The sequence below is a fragment of the Lycium barbarum genome, chromosome 11 (assembly GCF_019175385.1).
Source record: "Lycium barbarum isolate Lr01 chromosome 11, ASM1917538v2, whole genome shotgun sequence".
Taxonomy (NCBI): Eukaryota; Viridiplantae; Streptophyta; class Magnoliopsida; order Solanales; family Solanaceae; genus Lycium; species Lycium barbarum.
The window spans coordinates 8695463-8713831 of NC_083347.1; the positions used below are offsets into that span (position 1 = coordinate 8695463).

General features: G+C 34.6%; 2 protein-coding genes and 1 pseudogene across 3 annotated transcripts; all 3 read right to left on the reverse strand.

Annotated features, from left to right (window-relative positions):
* Window positions 1-317: 317 nt before the first annotated feature.
* Window positions 318-10543, reverse strand: LOC132618781 (ubiquitin carboxyl-terminal hydrolase 15). 2 transcript variants are annotated; one of them, XM_060333793.1, is made up of 14 exons: window positions 10322-10543; window positions 6976-7405; window positions 5622-6030; window positions 5143-5542; window positions 4924-5066; window positions 4713-4801; window positions 4460-4545; window positions 4207-4369; window positions 3883-4006; window positions 3618-3775; window positions 3443-3527; window positions 2775-2993; window positions 1527-1588; window positions 318-1105 (listed from the first exon to the last, which is right to left on the reverse strand). In XM_060333793.1, the coding sequence occupies exons 2-14, from the start codon at window positions 7266-7268 to the stop codon at window positions 490-492; spliced, it is 2847 nt and encodes a 948-aa protein (XP_060189776.1). In that variant the 5' UTR covers window positions 7269-7405; window positions 10322-10543; the 3' UTR covers window positions 318-489. The 2 variants fall into 2 exon arrangements, with proteins under 2 accessions (XP_060189776.1, XP_060189777.1); XM_060333794.1 differs by lacking the exon at window positions 10322-10543 and adding an exon at window positions 10049-10244.
* LOC132620544 (U6 spliceosomal RNA) lies at window positions 8193-8282 on the reverse strand (annotated as a pseudogene).
* A 5657-nt stretch (window positions 10544-16200) lies between the features above and the next one.
* Window positions 16201-18045, reverse strand: LOC132617863 (gibberellin 2-beta-dioxygenase 1-like). The gene is made up of 3 exons (XM_060332934.1): window positions 17498-18045; window positions 17069-17417; window positions 16201-16852 (listed from the first exon to the last, which is right to left on the reverse strand). Exons 1-3 carry the CDS (start codon window positions 17899-17901, stop codon window positions 16604-16606), a joined length of 1002 nt encoding a protein of 333 aa, XP_060188917.1. The 5' UTR covers window positions 17902-18045; the 3' UTR covers window positions 16201-16603.
* Between the last annotated feature and the right edge of the window lie 324 nt (window positions 18046-18369).

An 18369-nucleotide genomic window follows, 5' to 3' on the forward strand; every position in this document is an offset into this window, starting at 1 on the left:
TACGTGCATAACCTGCCTACATTACACTCCGTTAGAATGCAACCCTTTTCTGAATCCTACATGAATACAAGATGCTTCGTACATTGGGCTGCCTTTTGCAACAATTTAGCGAGTAAAATAAGATGTCATGTGAAAGGATGTGTGAATATAAAAAAGATCATTTACCACCTTAGTATTAATGGCGTTTTAATAGGAGAATCAAACAACAAGATGCTAAACACCAAAGACTTTTCCCATTACTTGTTATTCTTTTTGGTTTTGGGGATGGGGGAGGCTGCAACTATGCAGATTATTTAATGTACAAGTTGTCAAGATAATTAGCCACAGCAAGCATATGTACAACTTCGAATTACTAAAAAAGGATCACTTGTTCCCTTGAACTGACAAATGATTGATGTGCTCCCATTCAATGAAATATTGATTGGCAAAATAGAAGCACAACTTGTACCTAGCTATTTCAGACATATAATGACTTGGAATCCCAAGAAACTAAACACTAGATGGATAGTAAGTTTGATGAGGTCCACATCTAGGCTCACTACCATATTTTACATGTACATTGGTACTACTATCACTACGAAAACCTTCAGAATAAGGAACAGTGACCTGTTTCGGAAGTCTATCTCCGTGGACTTGATCACTTGAATACAAAACAGAACCCTTCCTTTCTGAAAAGAATCTTGTATGTGGTTTACTGCTTGAAAACATACTACACGCGACAGTTCTGTTAGAGGAATACTCTGATGCGCATAAGCTGTTGATGATCGAAGAGAATGGATCAGAAGCGCTTGCATCCGCGTAATCAACAGTACTAAAAGAGTCTCTAGTACTCTCAGTGGTAAATGACGCTTCGTCTGAGCTTGTAAAGAGTGACCAATCACTTGATGTAGCATCAGAAAACTCTGTGCCCATTGACTCAGTATAGGTTCCCACAACCGGTGGTCTATTTTTATTAGCATTCAGTGCCGGTCTATGATTTGTATGAGGATCCACACCAACAAATAGATGATCTGCTTTTGTCTGCTTTGTCGATTTTGGTGGGCAGTGCTTGGCAATTCCTGGAGCTTGTCTTCGGCTACTCTTTCTTGCTGGCCGTGGAGATGATCTACAAAATTTCATACCAATTCAATATTGGGATCATAAGATTGTGAGGAAGCTAAAATAAGAGACAATGCTAACAAAAGCAACACAAATGCCGTAATAAGAATCTGTCTTAGAGATTCATTAGTTTATTGCCATCAATGAAGTAATATCCAGAAAGGTGAACAAACCAATACGTTTTCAGAAAATTATCAAATAAACTAAGGTAGGTTTAAAAGATGCACAGTACACTGAAAACACCCATTACCTCCTCATCTTCATTTTCCCATTTTTGACAATACCACATTGTCAATCATCAGAATGATCTTAGAAATCTAGTAAGTTTGTGAAACAAGCTTCTGAGAATCCAATTACAAGTATGAATTGGCAAATTGTTCTCTAAATTTTAATTCCTACAGTAAGGTCAAAATTCTGTGGTGCTTTACCTCTTATAAAATAAGATATATGCTCCTTCTGACATCACCTGGCTCATGGATACAGGGTGTACCTGGTATCAGAACATGCAACTTATGAGAATAGCATGACAAGATACTAGAGCAAATACAAGTAACAAGCACAATAAATCATAGAATTCACCTTTGACACGGTTATCTACTAGCATTATCGTCAAAGGTGCGTAATTCCTCAACAAGAAAGTGGGCTCAAAAGACATTAGCACGCACGAATGAATCTTAACATTCAACCTTACAAGCATGATTCCCAGAAGTGCAGTCAATCATCAAACTACTGTATATGTACTAATTCACTTTTCCTTTTTTATTTATGACCAGAGGTGTACGGGGAAGCTTGTGCGCACCTCAGATTATTCCACTAGATACCAGTTATCTCCCACCAGCACAGGTATTGTGTAACTCTTCCCCCAAGGCTTAGGCAGGTGGGAAAAAATCGCCTGGTGTTGTTTTGCCTCCACCGGAAACTAAACCCGAGACCTCATGGTTCCCCTCCCAGTTCATTGACCACGAGGTCACACCCTTGGGTGCTAATTCAACTTTTCTATTATTGCATGGGTTATTACAATAAACATTTCAATATGCACCAGGAAGCTAAGCTGAGTGTCAAGAAACCAAGTTTTGTAGAAAGACAATTGCCATATCGTGCATTACAAACAGCCCAACTTAAAAACCAAATAGTTTGATATCATGGATTTCCCCATCTCAACACAAGTGATTCAAGAACAAACAAACAGGCTCATTTTTATCAGCAAAAAAGGATTGTCTCTTGCTGCACTACCTTTTTTATCAGCTAAAAAGAATATTGATCAGATACATCTGAGAGTAGCGTGCCTCTTTCTATAGTAGCTACATTTCTCATGGCATGGCAGGTCAAGAAGCATACAACTAACTCTTGGAATTTCTATTTTTCCTAGAGAGTAGTGTGCCTCGTTAACATTAGGTCTTGACGAAATGACCCACAAGTTAGCATAACTAGTTCAAGAAACAGAGAAAACCGAAGCATGACAAGCAGAAAGTTCTGTTTTTCCCCAAGCAATTTTTTTTGATGAAGAACAAATATTTCTTCTTTAATGATTGGTAAAGTGAGATCAAATGACTACCATGTAGTAAGTGATTAAATTCATTTCCATCGCCCATTGCGCATTATCTACACAGTATACATTTTTTTTGGGCACAAACATAATAACAAATGAATATAAGAAGCTCCAGCCATCAAATTACCTCAGTATCATCAATCCTGAACCAATTGCCTTGTCGATGTAGATCCTTCACGTAGGATATGTAATGCCCAGAAAATGATGCATTTAAGGTATCCACGTGCACAACAACAGCATAAAGCATGTAAAGTGGAGGAATGTCATCTGTCCCAGTCATAAATGGGATCATATCCAGCATATCCGGAAAAGAAATGCACTTATTTATCTTCCCATAACTTCCTTCCTGATAATTATAGAAGAGAGATTTAAACAACAGCAATGAATAGAATATAATATTAAAGTCATCAAAAAAATATAACGTAAGGCTCTTAAGTGCCCAGAACTTAAAAGGAAAAAAAAAAACTCAGCCATGAGTTTCAATAGCATGCCTTTAAGAATAAGACATAAATAGTAGATCCAATAGCGTGACATTCCGGAATGAGACATAAACAGTAGTTCCAATATAACTAGAAATCGGGCTTGTTAAAATTAGAGGTATATAATAAAAGATTTTTTTGACATTTAAGATGGCTTTGGCATTGTTTTCTAATCCTGTCGGAGAACCAGCAAAAATTATAGAGGATCTGGATGTGCAAAGAGAAAATTAACACTATTTCTTGGTTTAGAAAAAACAAAACAACCCTTTTGATGGAAAACAAATGCGTAATAAGTGACCTCTATAAAAAAGTGTACCTGGAATCTCTTCAAGACAATAGTCAAGATATTTGGAGCCTCCTGTATGCTCAACTGTTTTTGTGCACGAACGTAACCACCACACCTTTTAAGGAAATATGAGTAGAAATATAAGTCTCTTCAATTTCCATAAGTAATATGGATGTCTAATTGGCAGTAACCCAAGCTCACATACCTTCCGCATCTATACATGTTTTCCCCATCAAGATCTTCCGGACTTGTAAACTGTGTTAATGCATCTTCAAGTGACTCAACCCAACCAAAGATCTCTAATGAGAGATCCATGATATTTTCATAGCACGCCGACACGTGGTGGCATCTCAGACATTTGACCTGGTCATAATAAGACATAAAGTTACTAGGTAAAATTACAAAAGAAAGCACAAAATTCTTCCAAATTTCCAATTCGAAATAAGTCAAAACAACTGGAAATCTTAGACCTTAGATCTAAGTCGCCCTCCAAAAGTGTGTTGTATAAAGGTTGTTTCCTGCAATCTTGGATCGACAGCATTTTCTCCACCTAATGCCTCCAAACAGATAGATTGCATGGAAGCAACAAGAAACCTGCACACATACAGAACAAACATTGAGAAGCAAATAGGTAAAATATCTTCAAGCTTTCCACTTAATTCATTAAAGAAAACACTTATTTTCTATGTTTAAAGAAATTACGCAATAACAGAAGTTTGTCAGGCTGCATGTGTATTTTGTTTTCTTCATTAAGATTAGCAAAGAGAGATAAACAAATATTGTTTAGTGCAGACCTTAAAAACTCATGAGCATCTTCCTGACTGCCATTGCCAATCTGGCCATTAATGCTCCGCATATGATTAAGAATCCTGCTTGGCGACAGAGGACCTCCACTTTCTCTTAACATCATCACATGTTGCTCAAGTTCACACATAAGGCACCAATCTCTCCGGCAGTCTGATGTACATGTAATAGATGATTTTGCAATTAATAGAAAAAAGAAACAGAATGGAAGTAATTAAAGGGGTTAAAATGGGGCGAAATTACGAGTTCTAGAATGTGATCTGCGAAGTAGGTAGATTGTTAAAGGCTTTGTGCACATCAGACACTGCAAGACAGCATTGGCATAACAACTGCAAAATGAATGAACAAACCGCTGTAATTGACTTGCTAATGTTCAGGCAAAATTACCTATTACACAAACTTCTGTTAAGGATGTATTCATTTCCTTTAATAAACAAATTTATCTCAGATAGCAAATATAAATGAAACAGAAGAATAAAAACATCTGAGCTATTACCTATTCCCGCAATTTACGAGGCCTCTAGGCAACAAAGTGAAGTCTTCATATTCAAATAGCTTCGCAAATTCTTCATAAGGAAACAGCATCTGTTCATTAGACAAATATTAATGGCTCATGTCAATGCCCAAACAAGCCAATGGCATCATGTCATTGTTTAATCTATTTTAAGAGTTTCTCCAAACATAAGTGATTCTCAATAAAAACTGACCTTTAGTTTCTTGTGTTTGTCAGCCCTGGATTCTAAAGATTGATGTCTTGATGATTTAACAAGACCAAACATTCTCATAATTCCCAAGTTTGCAACCCCACTGCCCGCTTGTGAAGGGACGGCATCCTTTCTTCTAGCATTTTCTGCATTGTGAAGACTCAGTTAAATGAAAAAGCAACATGCAGCTATTAACATATCATAATCATCAAGGAAACATACTCGACTCGTCGATATTCTGGTCCTTCCCTTCCGAACCTGAACACATTTCTTCTCTTGATTTTGGCGTTTTATGGGACTTTGTTCCTTGAGAATGTGATGCAGTTTTAGCTCTACTGCTTCTCCTTGTTGGAATCTTTCCAGAAGCACAATTGCTGGTAACGACGCCTTCTTGTGGAAGACTTTCTTCATCAATTAACTCCTTCTGATTCTTGGATGCACTCGTTTCATGGCCTTCTAGATTCATTGAACTTGAAACGTGACGATGATTTCTTGAGATGCGGTCTCTTTGCTTTTGTAACATATGGCTTTCTCCCATTGTATTCATTAAATCACCATGTTCACTATTGAACTCATCCACGATGCTATCATGTTCCGAAAGCATGGAATCACTTTCTCTGGACTGCAACCAAAGACAACTCAGCTTAGGCAAATTAAGAAGCAAACAAAAATTTCAGACTTTCTATTGGAAAAGAGATAACCTTCTGGTTCATAGAAAGTTCTGTTGAAGACTCTTGCTCAGAACTCTCGGACATGGTTCTTTCCCCTCTTCTTAATATGTCTCTACTGCCTTTATATGCTCTCTTGTCTACAGGTCGTCTCCCAACTTTTGGAGCTACTGATGTATCCATTGCCACACTAACAGAAATAGGGGCAAGCGGTGTGATAGTAGGTGTGTCAGTGACATCATCTGGAGAAGTTTTGCCAAGCCATGTCTGATTTAGGTTGTTATCGCTGTACTGCGCTTCAATATAGCTATCAAATGACACTTGTCCCGGGAATTCATCAGTCAATATAGGCTTAGAGAATGAGTTGTTGCAGTTGTTACCCAATGGAAGACACTCTAACTTGTGAACCTGTCTCCAATGGAGAATCTGACACTTCCCTGAACTGCACAATCTTCATCATTAGATAAGAATAATAATTGGTTCACAAGTCTGATGAAACAATAGAGAAAAAAACAAGTGTTAGAGAAATTTTATTGTGACAATCTAACATAGCTAAAGATAGTTTTTTTTTCTTTTTTTTTGTTTTGTTGAAAATGTATACTCATGTTAAGAAACACATGTAGCGGGTTTATTAAACTACCACAAGAATGACCTTATGGGTATATAACCACAACAATGACCTGATGGGTATATAGTTGTCACCTAAGTTTCTGCAAAGAGTTTAGTCATCCTGTAGTGACTTAAGATTTTACTATTTTTACCTCGGTTGAGAACTCAGAGTGCCTTTTGCACCCTTAAAAGGGGTTGAGATGAAATATAACTATGAACTTACAACACAAGCTATCTTACCTATCCAAGACGAAAAAAGAGAAATTAAAAATAAAGGGAGAAGAGAATGAGAAAGAAGACAGGCCATTTTACACCTTAGACAATAAAATATTCCAATTTTTGGTACATCCTGCCTTCCTCTCTTTACTAATGCTGTACATAACTTTATACAATTTATACCCCGTTTGGCCAAGCTTTTAGGAAGCCATAAGTGCTTTCTTTAAAAAAAAAAAAAAAAAAAAAAACAGTGCTTATTTTAGAGAGTTGAAGTATTTGGCCAAGCTTTAAGGAAAAGTATAAGTGTGTTCAAATAGTAGTAGAAGCTATTTTATAGAAGCTGAAAATAGTAGCTTTTACCCACAAGCACTTTTGGAACCTTCACCAAGCACAAATTGTTGCTCTAATATTGGCAAAAGTGTTTTCCAAATTGATTAGCCAAACACAAATTGCTATTTTCCAAAATTGCTTTTTCGAAAAGCACTTTTCACAAGAAGTGATTTTGGAGGCATGGCCAAACATGCTATTAGAATCCAACTACACTAAGAGAATTTGGGCATACCAGTATCGAACAGATTTGCACTGAGAGCAGCGAGTTGTGGCTGGACTATGGCATCTTGCACACTGATGAATTGCACTGTTTGGCAAAGGCACGAGGGGGATAGGGATAGTACTTACAGCAGGCAAAGTTTCTCCCTTAAATGCTTCTTCAGCAGCCCGTTGAGCCAGCAGACCAGCCCTCTCTTTCTTTTTGGCTGCCTCATTCCATTTGCCTAGAAGGATATAAGAAACCAGGGGAAGCACTACCAAGACCAAAAACAAAACAGGAATGTCGGTTTCCCTTGGCTCGAGCATGTTCTCACCAGCAAATTCATGTCCAACTAACTTGCTAACCTCAATTTGCAGCCTGATCTACCAAGCTACAAAAGCCGAAGTAAACCGGCAGCAAGATTTTGTAATGTTCTTGTAAGACGATTCCAGCACCACATTATCTGTGAAATCAAGCAGGAGCGTTATCATTGTAACCCAAATTGACTAAGAAAAAACAATATATTGCCAATAGTCGAAATGTATAGCACCAGAAAAAATAACAACCTACATTAACCCCATATCTCTTATAGGAAGAAGTATCAAACTTTGGATATTCTAGAAGTAGCGACCTTGCAAAATGATTTTATCTAATAAACCTCGGAGAATAAACAACTGTCTAATAAAAAATGAGTACTCAGTTTTTATGTATGAACAAACTAAAAAAGCTCAAGTTTGTTTTATTTGTTAGAAGATAACTGGGATTTAGAACTGATGCAAAATCACTTAAGTTTCATGGCCATGATCATATAAATTTGGCTATCATGCACACCAATGTTGTCTTTGAGACAGGAGGAACAATAACTTTTTTGATAAGGTCAAAGTTTAATAAGATGGTACGAAAAAGGCAAAACTCAGAGTCCAAATAAGCAGCCTACTGGACTGATTCAAGCTAGTTAGCAGGCTACTTTTACACCAAAAATACAGATTTCGTAAACATCTATTTTTAGTTCTAAAAATGTGATTTCTTTGCCGATCAAAGGAAGCCTTGTTCCTCTTGTCTAGAAAATGCACAGTGGAATAGTTTTCCATATCTATTTTATATCTTTAGGTATCACTTGCTGCCGCCAATTCTCCAGTAACACCTTAACATGTTGAAGAATACTTAGTTTCCATTCGTAAAAGATCTAAACTTGGTGTCCTAATACAAAAAACTAAATTTCGCCATCAATATTGTGCTTGTCTCGCTATAGGGACGTTTTAATTTTTTTTTTTTTTTTGGGTAAAGTATGCTAATCTTCTCTGTATCGTTCCAATTTTATTGGATGTCCCCGAAGGGACCTATAGGGACGTTTTAATTACGTACCAAACTATGAGGTTTAGTTCCCACTTAAACAATTATCTGACAGCCCAGTAATAATTTTCACATCTCACTTTTTTATACCTTAACTGAACTCCACATAACAATTACACATCCAAAACTGATAGAACATATAGAGCACTAAACGCTTAAGAACTTCTCAATTTTGAAGTTTAGAGGAGACACAGAATAGCTTTTGTTTTACACATTTTATTAGAGAACAAAGTAAGCGCTGAGAGAAAAAAGAAATAGCAAGCTTTTCAAAAAAGAATTAATAATAATAAAATAAGCAAAATGGAAAGAGCCTCTCTACCCCACAAAGGTAGGGTTAAGGTTTGCGTACATCCTACCCTCCCCAGACCCTACTTGTGGGATTACACTGGGTATGTTGTTGTTGTTGGAAAGAGCCAATACACATTTCCAGCAAGTTAGAACCACTGTTCTTTTCAGCAAGTTTTTAGCCGATGAGTTATGTTCATTACTACATTTGAAGCAAGCATAAACTCGCAAGCTACAATTTCTCCCTCTTGCAAACCTCGATAACACACCCCCAAATTTCTCTTTCCATTTTCCAATTTACATTAACTTCAAAATGCATTTGTATCTTTGCACTTGAAAGTTCTATTTACTTTCTTTCTTTTTTAATCTTTAGCCAACATCAGCGATCTGGCAGCAACTTTTCGGAGCAATTATGTAACTAGTTCAACAGACTGAATTTCTGCATCGAATAACTCTTTCCTAACTGTTTCCATTAGTCTTATGATGCAAAGAAGTGCATTAACCCCGGTTTATGCAATTCGAGGGCATTAATCATGCACTTCTTAGGGGAACCATATGCCTTAAAGGAACCTCATGAACCTTTTTAATTTTTTGAAGCACGGTCAGTAAGTAACAAAAGGAACTGATAAGAACCAGACCACCTACTAGCAAAAAATAATAACTAAAGTGTGAAAAGAACAACTAGTCACATGTTTCCTTCAAAAAATTCAGTGAATCTGGAGGTGTCACATAAAACTGAAATTAGAAACCGGCTTTTGTTCATTTGTTATTCATAATCCTTCTCACCTTGCAAACAAATACACCAACTAAATTATGTGATCGATTGGTTTCCTTACATGGACATGATTTCAAGTGCAGCCGTTAAAGATGACGCATTCAAGTACCTATTCCAGTAAGCTGATTACGCTCGTAACATAAACTCTAGAAAGACACATACCAAACGCCTAGACAACAATGTACATAATAAGACGCAAGTCGGAGAAGAGTATATAGTAATCTGCAGATACAAAACATACTAGCTATTTGTGTCTTAACTTCATGAAACAGGAATTATTTCAAACTAACCATACAAACTTGTCATTCACTCAGAGAACAAATAACTTTAGAGAAGATTTCCTTGCTCAGTCACTCGGAAAACAAACGACTAAATGACTCTTTTATTACAATCTTAAAGACGATATACTTTTTTTTTTTGGTTTCCCACCAGGTGTCCAGTACCTGTTTTGTGGCCCGACTAATCCAGATAAACTATAGGTCATAAATTTCAGTAACTTCCACTATATATGCACCCAAAATGGGGGCAAATTAGATAAGCAGGACCCAACTAAACAACTCCCTAGCAGCTTAATTGGTACGTAACATCCAAAAATAAGGGTAACAATTTGAATCAAGAAAGGGGATTGCCAAAGAAAAATCCAGTCTTTACCAACCAATAACTTAAACTGAAAACTCAAAGAGGAAAACAAACCTCAGCTTTTTCAATTTCATATACTTAACTAAATGCTCTGGTAAGAGAACCCAAAAAAGGGGCATTCTGAAAATAAAATGCCAGTACAACACAAACAAATTTACTTCACAAAAAAAACCCAATCTTTATCAACACCATGTCTAAAAAATCCAATCTTTAACCCATTTTCATTAACAAATAGCAAACCCCAGATGAAAAAAATAAAGATATATGTAAAAACAAACATGGGAAAACTGTAAAACCAAATAAAGATTAGGTAGCTCTTCAACATACCTTTTTTTTTTTCCTTTGATGGATAAAATCTAAAAGACAAGTTTGACCATGTCACTCTCTTGTTTGACTCTTGTAGGTCTTCTTTTTTTCTTCTTCTATTACAACAAGTCTAAAACTCAGTAAAGATTCTTTGATTCCTTAGTTGGTAACAACATGACATAAAACACAATAGCTCATTTCATGCTCTCTCTACATTTCCCTCAATTCCCACCCCTTCTGCCATTCTCACACTTTAAGACCAAGGGTAAATTCATGTATATTCACTCACATCAAAATTCTTTGTATCTTCATACACGTGGCATGCTATTATTGGTTAGTAGCTTTATTAGACTGGACCCACTCAGGTCAGGAAGATCACAACCGTTAGATACTGATGAAAGAGGGAGTAAAATAATCCTTTCCGTTCGTAATAAGTGTCCGCTTAATCTTTGTATTTTAGTTCAAAAATAAGTGTTCATTTACAAATTTAAGCAAAAATTAATTTTATTTTTTCATGACAATAAATAAGTAAGAGTCTTACTTATTAATTAATTATTAAAATAGTTTCATTATATTAGTAATTTTCAGAAATTAATATTTTCTTAAATAACATCAAAAATACTAAGCTGATACTTATTTTGAATGGGAGGGACTATTTAAGTAATCAAGAGGACAAAGAGGAATGAGAGAAAGGGGAACATTATTCAAATGATGTTTTTGTAGGGTTAAGAATATGTGGGGTCCATTAGGTGTGTTTGGGACTTTGAGTTTCCAATAATGTAAAGAGAAGCCACGTGGACGGGTATGATTAGGCAATGAGGTGGATCTTGTAATTAGGACTTTCTTGTTAGGAACTGTGAAGGGTAGGTAAAGAAAAGGAAAGAAAATATACCAAAGAGAATTCAATTTTTTATATGCTTATAAAATAGAGGAGAAAGCGAAATGAGATTAGGATTAGATAAAGACTAATTAAACTCTAATAAAATATTAAAATAGGTTTAACTTCCATACATATAGAGGGTAAAGAAAGGTTGTACACCAACAAACAGAGTTAGAGCCAGAATTTAAAGTTTATGGGCTTCGAATTCCAATTTTTTAAAGTTACAAAGTTTTGAATTAATAATGTATATATATTTAATAAATTTCTTAAGATAAATACAGAGTTTAAATCGAAGTTACTAGATTCGGCCGAACGCATAACCAATACACTAGTTTTGCCCCTGCTAGCAACTCCTTTAAAAGAATTACAAGTACTGTCCATAATAAGTTAAATTAGTAATCACTAAAACAACAAAACATATAATGCGCTACAAGTTAAAATACCAATAACGTCCAAAAAGATTACGTCGTCCGTATATATATAAGTCAAAAACAATAAAAGTAAACTCTGCTAATCATTAATTCAATATCATTTTGCTCTAATATTTCTGACACCTTCTATTTTAGAATGTTAAAATGTTACATCACTAGATAGTGCATTTAGCGGGTTTATTAATAATAAAAATAAAATTTTTAATAGAGATAAGCAAGGGGGCACGACGTTATCTTATCAATCCTATACGAGGCAACGAACCTCTACTCATTAATTAACATCATAGCACTTACAATGTCATATAGTATATTATTTTAAATATAGATATTTAATGCGACACTTTGTTTATCAAGTTTGCTTTGTAACTATTATTTGAATATGTTTTACTATTAGTAATAATCATCCTCTGTCAATGAAATAGATTAAAACAATTCTACTTGATTCTCAAACTACCGTAGATTGTTTTGAAACTATATTTGTGAGGTATAACCGACAAATAAAGCCTGAAATAAGATATGCAATGGCATATTGTGCAAAAATATTCTGACTGTAAATACTAAGATCTCACCCCAAAAATATATAACTAAAAAAAAAAAAGAAAAATATAGGCGTCACTTGTCATGTGTCAACACTAAAGTAAGTATTTTTCTCTTCAACTTTTTTATTAATAATTCACAGTCAGCACTCATCACTTGTTTGGATGGATCATACCTTTCATGTTTTATGTTTTGTACCTTTATATTTTTACTTAAGGACACAGTTTTTTTATACTTCTAATTAATGAGATGTTATCTTTGAGAACAAAAATTATGAGACTGCATTTAAATTGGACTTAAGTTTAAAATATAGAACTAGGTGTAATGTTGGTTCGACTATATCAGCAGGAATATTTTGTTCTACTTAACTTATTATCCCAAAAAATCAGATAATAATACTCATTGTAGGTAAGGAAAAAGATTAAATAAAGAGAAAGAAAGAGCTAATCAACGTATTAGTTTAATTTTCTACTGAATTTACTTAGACCAAGTATATTAATTTCCACAAAATGACATAATTTTAGAATTATTCTTAACGTACTCCTGAATAATAATAATAATAATAATAATAATAATAATAATAATAATAATAATAATAACAATAATAAAAAATAATAATCTAGGGAAAAAATGTCTGAAGCTAAAAAAAGAAAGAAATCATGCATTGATTGATTGCTTAAAATCATATATGCAGGCAAATTAATAATAATGATAATAGTAATAATAATAATAACACGTAATTATGAAAATATTAAATTTAGTAAACAAAAATGTCTAAAGCTAAAAAGGAAAGAAATCACGCATTGGTTGATTGCTTAAAATCATATATACATGCAAATAAATGTCTCATCATCGTCATTCATTATACAGGGTATGTTATTGTTGTCATCATCGTCGTCATCATTCATTAGCTGGTAAGTACTTGGATGATTATTATTATTATTATTATTTCATGGATAATTGTTAATACTACTTTTTAATTGTTTAGTACAAATTCGAACATTTTCTATTCAATTGCTCAACTGATAAATAAGATTCTCTACATTATTCGATAATTAAACTAACAATAAAATATACAAAAAGAAAGTTGATTGAGTTTACTCAAAGGTCAGCACTCTTCATTTATTTTTTCAAATTTTATTTTAATGAAGCACATGTTATTAACCAACAACAACAACATACCCAGTGTAATCTCACAAGTGGGGTCTGGGGAGGGTAGGATGTACGCAAACCTTACTTCTACCTTTATGGGATAGAGATGTTGTTTCCGATAGACCCTCGGCTCAAAAGAAACGTAGTCAACGTAGGATTTCAAGAAAAATAAGACAACAAATAGCAAGATACAAAAAGTAAATATGCTTATTAAAGAGTAAAGATGCTTATCAGCATATCTCATAATGTTTGTAATCATTTACTAGGTTTTTTCCCTTTAAACAACTTCTTCTTTTTTTTTCTTTTTTTTCGGTGGGGAAGAGTTTGTGCAAAATGAAAAAATAGGAATTAATAAGTTAATTTTTAGTACGATTGTCAGTGTTTTATAAGTGTAAGCAAAAGTTTTATTTAAGAAACAGCTGAAAGATTATTTTCTCTAGATTTGAAAGTTCTCCACAAACAAACGATAATTCACTAAATAATTTTGAACATAAATAAAATAACATAGTATAAATTTCATATTTAAGCGGTAGAATTAACGTTTAATGGATATGCATATATAAAATGGGCCAAATATTTGATGGCTACTTTGGGGATGACTACAGAGTTTCCTTGTTGGGTCAATATTGGGCTCAGAATGCAAGAGCTCTCCTGAATCTATTTTTTTGCGCGGATTGTTCTTCTTTTGGGGTGGTCTTTAAATTTGGCCCTCAAATTGCTGGTCTTTAAGTTATGTCCTTCGCTTGAAAAGGTGGCTGAAAATGCTCTGAAGTTTTGGGTTCGAACCCCCGCTAAGTAAAAAAAAACCACAAGGCAAGGTTTTACAAAAATTTATGCGGCATACTTTGCCTTAAGACATAACTAAAAGTCTGCTCCATACGGCAAAACTTTTCCTTAAGGCATAAACTTTGCCTTATAAGACAAACTTTTAGTTATGCCTTAAGGAAAAGTTCCGTATTATGGGGCAAACTTTTAGTTCCCCATAAGGCAAAGTTTTTCTTTAAGGCATAACTAAACGTTTGCCTCATAAGGCAAAGTTCTGTCCTCTTCGGCAGATTTTTAGTTATTGCCGTAAGGCAAAGTCTGTCGCATAAGGCAAAACTTTTTGCAAAGTCTTGCTTTGCGATTTTTTTCTTTTTTATGACTAAGTCGGGGTTCGAACCCAGAACCTCGGGATATTTTAGACGAAGGCCAAAAATTAAAGACCAGCAATTTGAGGGGCAAAAACTAAAGACCACCCCCAGCAAAGGAATCGTGCAAATTGCTTCCAACGAAATGGAACACCAATCTATACCACTCAGTGCTCCCTTGACAAAAATAACAAACTGTATTCTTGCTTTGTTAAATCTTGAACAAAAAGTAGTAGGTTTGGCTGACTTAGTTTTCTTCTTTTGGTAAGAGCTTGTTGGCTGATGATTAAGTGATCTAAAATAATATATTTTAATTCAGTGATTTAAGTTAAAAGAAACGGAAAACAAAATATCTAAGTTAAATGGGACATCTAATTTTAATTAGTGAACTGTTTCTGTTAGCAGCAAAATTCAAATGTGAACTATGGCTATATGAATTTAAGCAACCAAAAAGCAATTACATGTATGAAGCTTGTAATTTTGGAGCTTTTGGGCATTAGTGTAGCACATAAAGAAACTTTATCTTCTTGCATAGTTGCTTAAAGAATATGGTTCTTTGAGTGCTTAGACCATAGCTGCATAGTTGCTCAAAGAATGATTTGCGGCTACGGAAACTAGAACCAATTACCTTTAATTAGATAGGTAATTCACCACCTAACTCATCATACACATTGTAAAAAAATACTTAATTCGTTTTATTTAACCAAATGTCTTTATTTATTTATTTCTAATAGTTTGAAGACCATTTAAGCAATGAACTTCGCTGTATTTCAGAGTTTTTTCAATTCTATTTATGTTTTGTACAGTGTCACGTTTCATTTTTACTGCTGGTTGAGTGAGAGTGCATTAGGGGGACATCTCGTAGATATTAAGGAAATAAAGAATTGCTGTAAATTAAATATCAAATCATTGGTGATGTTATTTTTGTTCCATTGCTGATGCCATTTAATATTGTGATCAGAAGCATAAATACAAGATCATTCTTCTACTTTATGTACAAAAAGGTAGCAGTATATTACTTGGTTGATGATAGTACACGCTATCACAAATTTGTTCATAAGTTCCTCCTCATAACCCTATCCAGAAAGAAATCTCTCTTTAATTTCAGTGTACACAAACTTTTCAAGTCTGAAAATGAAAGAGAAGAAATAAAGTAAATAAATTGCAATACAAATTCAAGAAAATAATGAGGGTCAAAATCTCTATACTACCTTCAATCTACAAATCCAAAGAGAATAATAATGAAAAGAAAGATTGCTCTTGTGACTCGGGATAAATTAACCTTTATCGGTGGAGGAAAGGAATCGCGATGGTTCCTATATTGCATCTAGGAAAAACCAAGTTTAATCAGACGACAAATTGTTACATGATCCAAGGAAATCATTTGATTTTTTATGCTCAACTACTTGATAGCTTGATCTTGAATTTGTATTATTCTTCATGAACGTCACTTCATTGGTTGTAACACTCTACCTTGCATAAATGCATGTCTGTTTGTGAAACGTTCTCCAATAAGTTCTTTCAAACAGAAATCAGAAAAAAAAAAAAATTAAAGCTTGTTTATGCATCAACTTCGTTATCGACTTAATTAAATTGCTTAGAGTTCAGTTTCATGAAATAGATACACTGCTTTATATTCCGTTGTCACTCTATGCTGAAGCAATTAACATAGCAATTCCGACTCAAACGAGACATTTCAGCTGCGGTACAAATTATTAGTAGAAGTTTTAAGAGTACACATTGATGATAAATTGATAATTATGACTTCGAACTTCTATTTATTATAAATAAACACAAGACCGGTAGTTATAAAAGTTTGAGAGAATGATCAACAACAACAACATACCCAGTGAGTCCCACAATGTGGGATCTGGGGAGGGTAAATTGTACGCAGACCTTACCCCTACCTTAGGAGGGATGCTGTTTCCGGAAAGTTTGAGAGAATGATCAACTATGGAAAATCCTATCAAATATCCTCTAGACCAACAAGTCAAGGTGGACCTTAGCAGGGGCGATGCTAGCATGCTAAGTACGAGTTCGGTAGAATCCACTAAGATTCAAACACTATATATTTGTCAAAAAAATCTATTGATTATGTATATATAATAAATTCAGAACCCATAAGCGTCAAATTTTGAATCTGCTTCTCGCTCTTACTCAAGAAAAAATATCACTATGAGGCTGAGATTTTCTCAAAATGAATCAACCTATTCTCAGCCAATCTAGTATCGTATGCTGATTTTTTGTATTCACACCATGTAAACTCTTTGTACAAGCTGTATTTTCCTTCCATTAGTGATGGCAACGGTGCTATCTTTTCAGTCAATGGCGGTCCTCCAAAATATATCATTGATAATCTTGATTTCACTCTGTTAGTCAATACCCTATGCTTCACACTCTTAAACCTCCCATTGGTCATCACCTGCACGTAAATTCAAGATTTTTAGTTTATGGGCTCTGAACGACAGTTCATTCTGTTTATTAGGTTCTGAAGAGATTATTTATTCATATCAAACGAAACTTCTAACACAAATACAAGGTTTGAACATAGTTGTTGAGTTCCACTGAACCCATAACTATACAGCTTCCATTGTTCCATAAGACAAGTAGTACAAAAATGATGAGTGTTGTTGTGTACCTGCAATGAGTCACCAACACTGATGAAAAATGAAGTCGGATCAGGTGGGACAGAAATCCAGTGGCCATTTTTGAGTAAAATTTGGAGGCCTGAAGTGTTGTTGGATCTCAATACTGATATGATTTGCGGGTCGGTATGCTCTCCAAATCCAATCAGATTTTTACCACTGAATTCTTCAATCTCAGGACATGGTGGATAATGATTTAGCCTGAAAACAGAATCACTCTTTTCATCCATTAAAAGCTTACTGAAAACATTCTTAGGATGAATCTTTAATCCCTCTGCCAACATTTCAAGAATCTCACACGACATTTTCTTTACTGCTGACACATAATCATTTACTGCAGAGCTGCAATAAAAAATAAAAAATCAAGAAATGATAAATCTGTATATCAGTTATATATCATATGTTCTGTTTTAATATCTTACCGAATTGTTTCTGGATTTACACCTATTATAGAAGCGAATTTGTGGTAATTGAATTCAGAGTTAGTTGAAAGGAGAATGTATTCGACCCAACCAATATCGCCATTTTGTCCAATCTTTTTGTTACCATAGCCAAAAGGGTCAGCAGGACCTGCTTTTAGTTTCTCAGAGAGGGGAGATGAGAAGAATTTAATGGCTTCAGATTCAAGTTTACTTATGACCTCCATTGGGACATCATGGTTTATGCCTTTGAAGAACCCGAATTCTTCGCAGGCCTTAACAATGAGGTTCTTAGACTCAGGTTTAGAGAGGTCTATTACAGGAACATCATTGAAGAATGAGGTGGCTTTGCAAGAGTTCTTGACTATTGGGAGATGCTCAATGGCAGGTTTTGTTAAGACCATCATAGTAATTACTACTTGGCAATATGAAATGTGCAAGGATACAAGAATAGTAATATGTTGACAAGGAAATGAAAAGATTGAAACTTGGGGTGCTATTATCAATCACTAATATGTATTTGTTAGGATTTCTCGTTTCTATTAAGCATGATCTTAGCTGTGTAGTAGTGAACACTTGGAAGCAACCCCTGCTTTGCTATTTATAGGACTTTCCGAGTCCATAACCGCACCCCAAAATACTTTCGGGTCCCAAAATATATATATATAATAAATCTAACAATAGAAAAGGCGATGTGACATCTCTTTATGACCAGCGTTAGTATTTATCTTTCAATTTTTTGTCCTTTTACCTCATTTTTCTGATGAAAAAATAAAAATTAACTAAGAATGCTTTTTATGACAAACCTTTGCAATAAAATCCCAATTAACAGTTTCACCTGAATCAACCCACGTAGCAGCTACATAACATAACTG

What these genes read in the sequence shown, in the direction of transcription:
- LOC132618781 (XM_060333793.1), bottom strand. Translation starts at nt 7,268, where the DNA reads ATGCTCGAGCCAAGGGAAACCGACATTCCTGTTTTGTTTTTGGTCTTG. An exon ending in AACTTTCTATGAACCAGAAG is followed by an intron (nt 5,543 to 5,621) that starts GTTATCTCTTTT and finishes CTTTGGTTGCAG; the next exon opens with TCCAGAGAAAGTGATTCCAT. An exon ending in ACAAACACAAGAAACTAAAG is followed by an intron (nt 4,802 to 4,923) that starts GTCAGTTTTTAT and finishes TCTAATGAACAG; the next exon opens with ATGCTGTTTCCTTATGAAGA.
- LOC132617863 (XM_060332934.1), bottom strand. Translation starts at nt 17,901, where the DNA reads ATGATGGTCTTAACAAAACCTGCCATTGAGCATCTCCCAATAGTCAAG. An exon ending in GTAAATCCAGAAACAATTCG is followed by an intron (nt 17,418 to 17,497) that starts GTAAGATATTAA and finishes TTTTTATTGCAG; the next exon opens with CTCTGCAGTAAATGATTATG. An exon ending in GTGTTGGTGACTCATTGCAG is followed by an intron (nt 16,853 to 17,068) that starts GTACACAACAAC and finishes ATTTACGTGCAG; the next exon opens with GTGATGACCAATGGGAGGTT.